General features: G+C 44.8%; 1 protein-coding gene across 1 annotated transcript; it reads right to left on the minus strand.

The window, feature by feature from the left end:
- Window positions 1-424: 424 nt before the first annotated feature.
- LOC103695495 (protein OCTOPUS) lies at window positions 425-5,393 on the minus strand. The gene is made up of 2 exons (XM_039132220.1): window positions 2,590-5,393; window positions 425-1,710 (listed from the first exon to the last, which is right to left on the minus strand). The coding sequence occupies exon 1, from the start codon at window positions 4,781-4,783 to the stop codon at window positions 2,861-2,863; it is 1,923 nt and encodes a 640-aa protein (XP_038988148.1). The 5' UTR covers window positions 4,784-5,393; the 3' UTR covers window positions 425-1,710; window positions 2,590-2,860.
- Between the last annotated feature and the right edge of the window lie 3,838 nt (window positions 5,394-9,231).

The following is a 9,231-nucleotide window of genomic DNA, read 5'->3' on the forward strand; positions in this document are numbered from 1 at the left end:
TAATTTCTTAGGGTTATATACACAGTAGTTTCTTGGGTTTATATTAGAACCTAGGATTCGGCAGATTCAGCATTTTAGGGGTATGGAACTGGAAAATGTAAAGTAGGCTGACTTCACAGTGGTCTTAAAAACATTTTGGAGAGGAAATATCTGGTCCTTCAACATAAATCTTTGGAAATGATGATAGCTTGACAGGAATGCGTGCCTGAATCTAAAACTCGAGTATGAAGTTATTTTGCATTAAGTTTGCTATTAAGACAACTGATGGACATGGTTCTTACGGAAAAACTCTTCAGACCACCATGGAGAAAGAAAGAACTGCTCCTCTGTCATTTTTGTTTTCTTTTGTAATTGCTTTCCTGCATTAATCATTGGTTCCCTGAGAGACTATGCCAACTGAACTGATAACACAGACGAATTGCACTCCAACAAAAAAAGAAAAACGCACTATTAGTTCTCAAGACGGCTTCTACAAGATCAAGCCATTCTTCTGATATATACAATAAATTTACCCTGCACTGCATGAGCACATCTAGAATTCCCTTACGACAGAGTCATAACATTTTCAAAATCATTACAGTTATCATTTTTTTTTTTTTTGCGACTTCAAAAAGAATCCACTTTCTCTTACTTGATCAAGTAGCTCTGCACGAAGAACAGTGCAACAGATTCCAAATTCTCTGATCTGATGACTGATGAGATTCTGTAGCCTGAGCATTAAATAAAATTAGCAAGATTTCAGGTGGATTCAAGGTGACAACACCAACTTTTGGGTCCATTTATCATTCTCATTACTGAGAACGGATGTTACGGTCTGGTACTACAATACAGTTTCTGAATCCCCCTAGTTCCTGTTGCTCGTCTTCACACCTCTTAGCATCAGCTCTTGTCAATTTCAACAGTGTCCACCAAATTGCATTGGTGCCTCTTTTCATTTGTTCTCAAGGAAGGGCGGCCATTTCATCCGATGTATGATCTTATAATTTTGCATCGATCTGTGCGCAAAAACTGGAAATTGGAAACTTTTTTAAAGGATGCCCGGAGATTCTCCTGTAGATTGGATTACCTGCAAAAATGAAAGAAAAGCAACAACCCACGGTGTCACGCATTCATACAAGTACAACATCAACAAATCTGTGACTGAAATTAAATTGCAAAACCTCGACACTAACTGATAGTTGGAAACTCTTCATGGCAACTAATATGACTGAATTTTTTAACTCTGGAATTACGGGTTTAGACATGAGTTTGGGTGTCATAGATATGGACTCTACGACAGGAACTTGGGATCCTAGTTAATACAAACCCACAAAAACATAAAAATTCGTTTTTCAGTATTATGATTAGCTCCACAGACAGTCAAAACAAATTGATGATTTGCTCCTCGTAAGTCAGAACTTTTGGAAGTGCAAAACTGTGACTTCTGGCACGCCTCTAAAAACTGCAGCATCCTGTCTTTCAGTTTCTCAAGTTGCTTCTTTCCAAATTTCGCTGCCAACATTTCGGAGGTGGACCTTGCTTAAAGAGCATTCAAAGATAACAATCAGGGCAAGCAGCAATCATGTATTGCAGAAAGATGGTCGGGTAGACTACACCGATTTGAACCGGACCAAGATGGGACCAAAGGTAGTGCTTGCAGTACGCAATGATCTGAAGGGCATAGTATTTTAATTTGATTGAACTATTGGAATGATGAAAAGCACAATCTCCCTGAAAGGCATAGAAAAACAGCTAAGTCCACTTGTTCAAAAAAGAAAAGTGAAAAATATAAGATTGTGAACACTGTTAGAACATGCTGGAAGACAAGCAATGAAGCAAATGAGTCCTCTATCCTGAATAGTCGAACCACTGCGAGCAATCAAAAATTGCGATATCTTATGACCTTGTATCATGAAGTTCAATCCTGTATCAAACCATCTAGCTTTTTGTTGTTCGAAAGCTAGTGTAACTTGATCGGCAACCATGCCCCCTAAAAAGGTTCAAGGTTGTAAATTCAAGTTAGGCTAACTTATAGCCTGAAGCATCAACTATTCCTAACATTCTGCACTAAAGTAGCTTTCAAATTGCATAAACTGCAGACGGTGGGGGCAAAACACTTTGAGAAAATTATAGCTGGTGTACATAAGCCCACCAAAAGATGAGTTTTGAAAGAAAGACAGGCTTTAGCATCAGGCAATGCTGCAAATGTAGTTAAACTGTACAGAAAAGAAGTATCAGTGTATATCGTGCATAGATGGCAAGGAAGATAACAAGCTTGCAAGCAGAGGATGCATCAAGAAAAGATAAAAATAAAATAAAACGAGGTAGATAAATATTGGCACAGCACATTTATGAGGTAAATTGAAATTCCTAGAGTTTGTATGGTTTGCAATACACAACACTGTATGGTTCACCATAAAGTCGCATTTCTTCTGTAAAGCTAATGACAGAATGATGAGCAACAAGTTCTACAGAGTATCTGTTACCAGGCCACTGCAAGCTTCGTAATATTTCCACTCTGCATCCAATTAGAATACCAAAGCTAAAGCAAGGAATTTTCCTAGCCGACTAGTAAAAAAAGCTGCATCAGAGATTTCATCAAGAGCTAACCCCCAAGTATTTGTTAAGAGATTTGCAGCCTAGTGGGAAGTAGAATGACATTCTCCTTAGTATGTTCAATCCCATCCTCTTATCGATGCAATTAAGAAGAACAAGCAAACAGAAATGTTATCCTCGAAGCGACCGACAAAATGGGATATAAAGCAAAGACGAATGCGAGTCAATGCAGATATTATGCTTCTCCTCCCAGCAAACAGAAAATACAGAAATATATGTCTGCACCCAGGAAGAACATGAACCCGATTTCAAGCCGGTTACTGGCTCAGTGCAATCGTAGCATGCTCCTGGTGAACAAATGAGAAATCATGCGCCTTTCCTTTCCCGACCTTCCATTCCTCCGACTGCTCTGAATGGGTGGCAAGTAGAACCTCAGCAGCCCATTGTCATCGAAATGGCTTGGAGAATATCTGGCGCTCCGGTTTCTCTCGAACAGAAAATCCTCCCTCGTCTTCTTCTGATGCCCATTGGTCTCCATGGTGCTCCTCCTCATGCTCCCAAATCCACCATTGGCATTGAATGAGCTCCTCGAACTTACACTGCTGTTGCTTCGCATGATCTTGCCATTATACCCCCAGCCCCGCAGCTCGGGCCATGATTCCGAGAAGGATCTCTGAACCACACGGGCTCCTCCTCCTCTGCTGCTGCTTCTCCGGTGTATAAACCCCCAAATGTTCCATGGCTTGCCCCACCTCCTCGACTTCTTTGCAGAACTTCCCTTACAGGAGTCTCTGTAAGCCGACTCGAAGCTCTCGGACCGATCATCCCTCAAAGAGTTGGAGCTCGGATCTCTTAAATCCCTATCAAGCAAGCTCCCAGGGTGGAACGGGAAGAACTCGGCGCCAACGGCGGGGGACACCTTGGCATTTGAGGCTGGCTTCGGCTCGCTGATCTCGACCGCCGTTTTCCGGATGGAATTCGACCGCTCGAAGCTCCGCCGACGGCGGCTAGATGTGTCCGAGTAGTAGTCCCGGGTTTGGTTGGAGCCGCCCGGGATAACAGCGTCCTCCTCGACAGGGATCTGGCCGTCCGACCGCTGGACGGCGGGGGCGGGGGCGGGGGCGGGGGCGTCCTCCACGACGGAGTGCATGGGAAGGAGGCGAGGGAACACGGATCGGCCTCCGATGAGGCAGCCGTCCCACGAGGCCCTCGGCTCGTCCCACGAGAACCCGGGGTCGTCAAAGGAGATCCGGCCGGCGTCGAGGGAGAACCGCGGATCGGTGTCGCAGGATCGCCGGCCGAAGGCGTCGACGGCGATCTCCGACTGGGTGTCGCGGAACCGGCGGGACGACTTGGGAGGTTCCTCCGGCGGCATCGCCGCCGCTTTGCCTCCGCCCTGTTTCTTGAGCTTCTGCTTCCTCCGCCATTTCTGGAGCTTCTTGCTGAAGACGGAGGCGGCGAGCCAAAAGCTGCCGGCGATCTCCTTGAGGTCTTTGGAAGGGGGCTTCTTGGCCTGGGCGGAGTTGAGATCAATATGGTCCTTCATCGGCTTCAGCTCCGCCTCCTCCTCCTCTTCCCGTTTTCCTCCTTCGATCTCCCCTGACGTTCCGACCACCAGGACGGGATCCACGACCCTGATTTCCTCCACATTGCCTCTCTCCTCCTTCTCCTCCTCCTCCTCCTCTTCGCGAGTTTCCAGGACCGGAGCAGCGACGGAGGACGGCAGAGGGAACCCTAGATTCCGGCACTCGGCCTCGATCTCTCCGGCAGAGGCAGCGGAGGGTTCCCGGACGCCGTGCTTGTCTCTCTCGTTGTCGTCCTGGTGGAAGAGGGACCAGAGGGTGTTGCGAACGCGGACGTCGCAGGACTTGCGCTGGGGCTCGAAGGCGGCGGAGGTGCGGGGACCGGAGAGACCGTCGCCGCGGCCACATGAGAACGACTTGCAGCGGCGGAGCTCCGGGCGCGAGTATGACGACGAGGTGGCGTTGGAGGAAGTGCGCTGCGCTCCTCCTCCTCCTCCTCCTCCGCCGGAGGCGGCGGGGGCCTTAAAGAAGAGGGATTTGAAGGCTGAGGAAGTGGATTTACGGCCGGAAGTGGAGGAGGTGTCGAGGCCGGCGAGGCGCTCGCGGAGGCAAGAGGCACAGAAGCCAGTGACGTGCTCGTCGGGATGGAGGGGACAGGAGGAGGCCGGGAGGCGGTGAGGAGGCGGTGGGAGTTGGTGGTGAGTCGTCTGGACTTCGAGACTCATGGGTGCGTCCGCACGATGATGATGACGTCCGCCTCCTCGACGTTGGTGCTGCTGTTGCTGTTGCTGCCGGTATCCGATGCGGCGGCGGCGGCGGGGGCGGTTCGGCTTCTTCTTTTACTACTAATGCTGCTGCTAGTTATTGTTGTTCTTCTAGTTATTATTCTTGACATGGTAACATGTCGATGTTTCCACTTGTGCTCAGGCTCAGGGTCGGATCTCAAAATGTGCCTCACTTCTCGCTGAGCTCTCTATCTGGTCTGCTTCTTCGTCACTCAACGGCGGTGGATAGAGTGTATGTCTCTGTGTGCAAGAAAATTCCTCGTTGGATTTCTGAGAATGGGAAGTAGGGAGGAACCAGGGAGGGAGGAAGGGAAGAAGGATTGTGGGAGCAAGGGTGAAGGGATTGGGTAAAAGGATTTCTCAAGGAAGGGAGAGAGAGAGAGAGACTCAGAGCTGTCTGCAGAGTGGGAGAAAAATAAGTAAATGGATAAAAATCAGGAAAAGAGAAAAAGCAAAAGTGATCACGCTTCGTCTCCCCATTACACCTCCCATCTGCTTTTCTTTTTCACTTTTTCTACTTTCAAATTTTCTTTTCTCCCCATGTGTAAGCTGGTTTTTTGCCATCCTTCTTTTGAGGGCCCTTATTTATTCAATTATTCTCTGCGGCTTCTTTAGTACGTACTCTTTTTTTTTTTAAGGATTTAGGACATGGATTATTTAACCAGAGGTTTGCTAAAAACGTGGAACCCGCCAATAATTCTTTGGCATGTTGTGTCGACCTGGGTTCGGGCTGTATTCTGGACGATCGATGTTCTTTCGCCACGCCGTCCATTCGGTCGCACCCCAAACTCACTCGTTCATCATCCTGCACAGATCTCAAAATAATTTTTGTACCATCCCTCGCACGAAGAAAGATGAATCATTTTTTCGGTGCGTAAGGTACAACCTCTATCCTGTCGACCCACACTCCTATAGGATCCAAGAACTCCTCCGATAATAAAACAAAATATCATCTAAAAAAATTGATACTGCAAATCTCGTCCCCACGCTGCAATATCAAGGTTTGGCAATTGGTATATTATTATCGACTTGACTACTAATCAGTACTTGATGCTTTATGCCATTAGTGAGCAATTTTAAAAAAAAAATCGTACCACGTTCTGTAGCGCTGCTTGAGAACATAGCAATATGCTTTGATGTGTAATTGTTTTCATTGTACTTTTTCTAACAATTAATAAATATACCATTCATTAGATAGAAAAGTTAACATCAGTCAGGCAACCATTGCTGTTGGTATTCTCGGAATAAGTCACTAATAGTTGCCAGGCAAAGCATTCTCCTTACATTTCCTCCTACTTCTTTGAGAATATACGTTTCCAAAAATTATATAATCAATTTTAGAAGTTCTAGTCCTGGGGCATGTGAAGCTGCACGAAAAGCAACCAAGTTGAGGAGCAATTTCTGAAAAGCAAATACATAGGAGGAGGGACAAAGAGGGCAAGGCTGTGCATTACTCTAGCAACCATCCTCCATCTCCCGCCCTAATAAGGCACAGCCAAGAGCGAACTTTCTGCTATTGTAAATGGACCTTGGAGAATGAATTAACGAGTGGAAGCCCTCGGGCTCAATGGTGGGAAGGAAGAGCAGGGAGAAGAAAGAAAGAGAAATGGTACGCCCGTCACAGGTCTGCCGTTCCACCATTCTGTTCCATGGGATCAGACGGCTAGGACACGACTTGGACGCTGATACGAATAACTGCAGCGGTGGGCCACACGTGTCCGCCAATCGCGGAAAAAAGGAAGAGGGAGGGCAGGCAGGGCTCGGGAAGGACGGTCGTCCGTCACGGAGGTCACATGACGTTAATAAGTGCTGTGCCTGGTGCCGCTAATTTCGTGGGGATTGCCGAGCGACCGAGGGGCGTCACGTCCGTCCATGTTTTATTTTTAGCAGGGCGGTGAGGGGCTCCCCGCTCCTCCTCCTCCTCCTCCCCCCCCCATTGCCTTGGGGCTTGGAACCTATAAAAGCGTCCTCCTGTCCTCCACTCTCGCCCTCACTTCTTTCTTTTCTGTCCTCTCTCTCTCTCTCTCTCTCTCTTTCTTTCCTCTGCACACATGAGGTTTTGTCCCCCCCACCGATCAAGACAACCATACGCGGGCGGGCCCGTAAATTGATCTCATACACCGGATGGTCACGAGAACCGGCTTTTTCCATAAGAAAAACGGCGAAAGAAAGGGAGATACAAAGGGAGGCTCACCAGAGAGAGAGAGAGAGACAGAGAGATCATGGAAGTCATCAAAGGTTCGTAGTTTGTACATGGAAGGACTACTATGGATGCGCAGCGGAGAAGAAAGTGTGGCGCAGTCTAAGATGGCCATCGGCCACAGACAGAGTGTTGGCTGAGGCCGGGAATCAGCTGGATCTGGCTCGGTCGGGCTGAGATCGATGGGTCTATAAGCTTTGAAACGTGGAGCTATATAACCATAAATTTGTGCCTTACGATGGTGTCAAATATCGAATTATTGTGCATGGATTATATAAACTGTTCTATCTATATGTATTAGTCTCGTGGAGCTCTAAATTTCAATATATATATATATATATATATATATATATATATATATATATATATATATATATATATATATATATATGTAACGTTCTTTATGCTTTTGTGCCGCGTTGGTTTTATTTTCTCTTAACTTCTCCTTTACAAAAATCGCACTTTCTGAGAGGAAGTTGCGAAGGAGATGATACCATCTATCTGGGAGCGCATGCAAAAGCGGACTCGGACGATCCGCAGGCCCGCTCGATCGCATTTTGTCGAGAGTTCTTTAATATTTGGGGAAGTTTCGGAGAGGGCAGGCAAAGTATGATCGGCTTGTCTTTGGAGCTTTTGGAGATGGGGTTCAAACTTTCTCTCTCTTTGCCTTTGTCTTTTTATACCTACATCTTCCTCTCCTTCTCCCTTCTCTTTTGTGACCTTCTCGTTTCTTTATTGGAAAGTTAATTTCTACTCTAATTGCAATTATTAATCCTTCAACAAGAGAACAAAAAGGCACCGAGAATTTTTAATGCTTTCTTAAGATTGCTTTATCTCTGAAGATTGCAGAGGATGGCGTGCCTCGTAGACCCGGGAGGTGAGCTTAATTAACAAAAGCTACATGCTAGTTATTGAGAGGACACGGAGTAGCTGGCCTGTATCCTCGCCTGCTATTGAATTTATAAATGATAAACCTGGCTTCCTTGTCTTTTAAATAACATAAGATGGTTTTGATGGGCAACTGAATGTAGAATAACCATGTGCATGTTAGGACCTAAGTTTTATCTCGCATAGGAAATAACCAATCCACAATAAGACTACCTTTGGATGGGATATGGGTTGCTTGGGGATAACGAAAAGTTATACCTAAGATGTTACGTTATACCAGCAGAAATGGACATAAACCTTAGTTTGTGTTTGAAAAAGATGGGCTTATACCAAGTAATAATTGTATCCTTCTTGTGCTTTTGGATGGATGAAACTTTACTCGAAATTTTTTGAGGACAAGTTGTTGGAAAAGGTGAATTTTACGCAAGTGGATAAGTTGGCTATTCCAAGCCCCACTATTCTACGTTCACTCTATAAAAATCATGTTTGGATATTTTTGTATGAGATATTCTTGTAACAATGCGATTAAATAATCAAATATATTATTATATTATCTTATATTATTATGTGGACATTAACATTCTATTGTTGTATTGCAATAATGCAGATTATACTGAAATTTAATATAGTAAAACATAAAATCAAGTACAACATATTATTTAATTATTATGATATGGCTCCCTCTTTTTCTCTAAATCAGAAAGGATAAATCAATAGTGGTCAGGTTTGACTGCCTTGATTTTTAAGAACTTTCACTATTCCGATCCTACCTTTTCAAAGAAGAAGGCGGTAACTATGGTGCTACGCTAAGAACTATGAATTAAAAGATAAATAAAAGTAAAGAAAGATCACTGTGAGATAAAATAGAAATATTGATTATTGGTTTGATAAAGATTTTTCTTAGAATCATAATCTAGTATTTACTCATTTTCTTATTAACCATCAGATAGTTATCCATCTCTAGCATCAATACCTGCAATTTCTGATTTTTATCACCTCTTTCCACCTTCTCTTGATGTTTGTTGCACACAATTCTAATAATAATTTGTTCCCACTTCTTGTATCCTGTTTTTTGGAAACTATCTCCGATCTATCCTGTATCGGATTGATGTCATAGCATAGAATATAATCGACCTTCAAATCAATATTTAGCCTTTAGTAGGCTATACTCGCAAACAGCCTATACTTACAGCCTTTTTGGGGCTCGGTTTGTACCTTGAGTAACCATTCGGCTTGGTTCGACCAAATTTCTTTAGATGTCAGTCGATTTATCTAATGTCGCTCATGGCATAACTTGACC

Source organism: Phoenix dactylifera, chromosome 12, assembly GCF_009389715.1.
Source record: "Phoenix dactylifera cultivar Barhee BC4 chromosome 12, palm_55x_up_171113_PBpolish2nd_filt_p, whole genome shotgun sequence".
Lineage (NCBI taxonomy): Eukaryota > Viridiplantae > Streptophyta > Magnoliopsida > Arecales > Arecaceae > Phoenix > Phoenix dactylifera.

Coding starts and splice junctions, on each gene's coding strand:
- LOC103695495 (XM_039132220.1), bottom strand. CDS start 4,783: ATGAGTCTCGAAGTCCAGACGACTCACCACCAACTCCCACCGCCTCCT.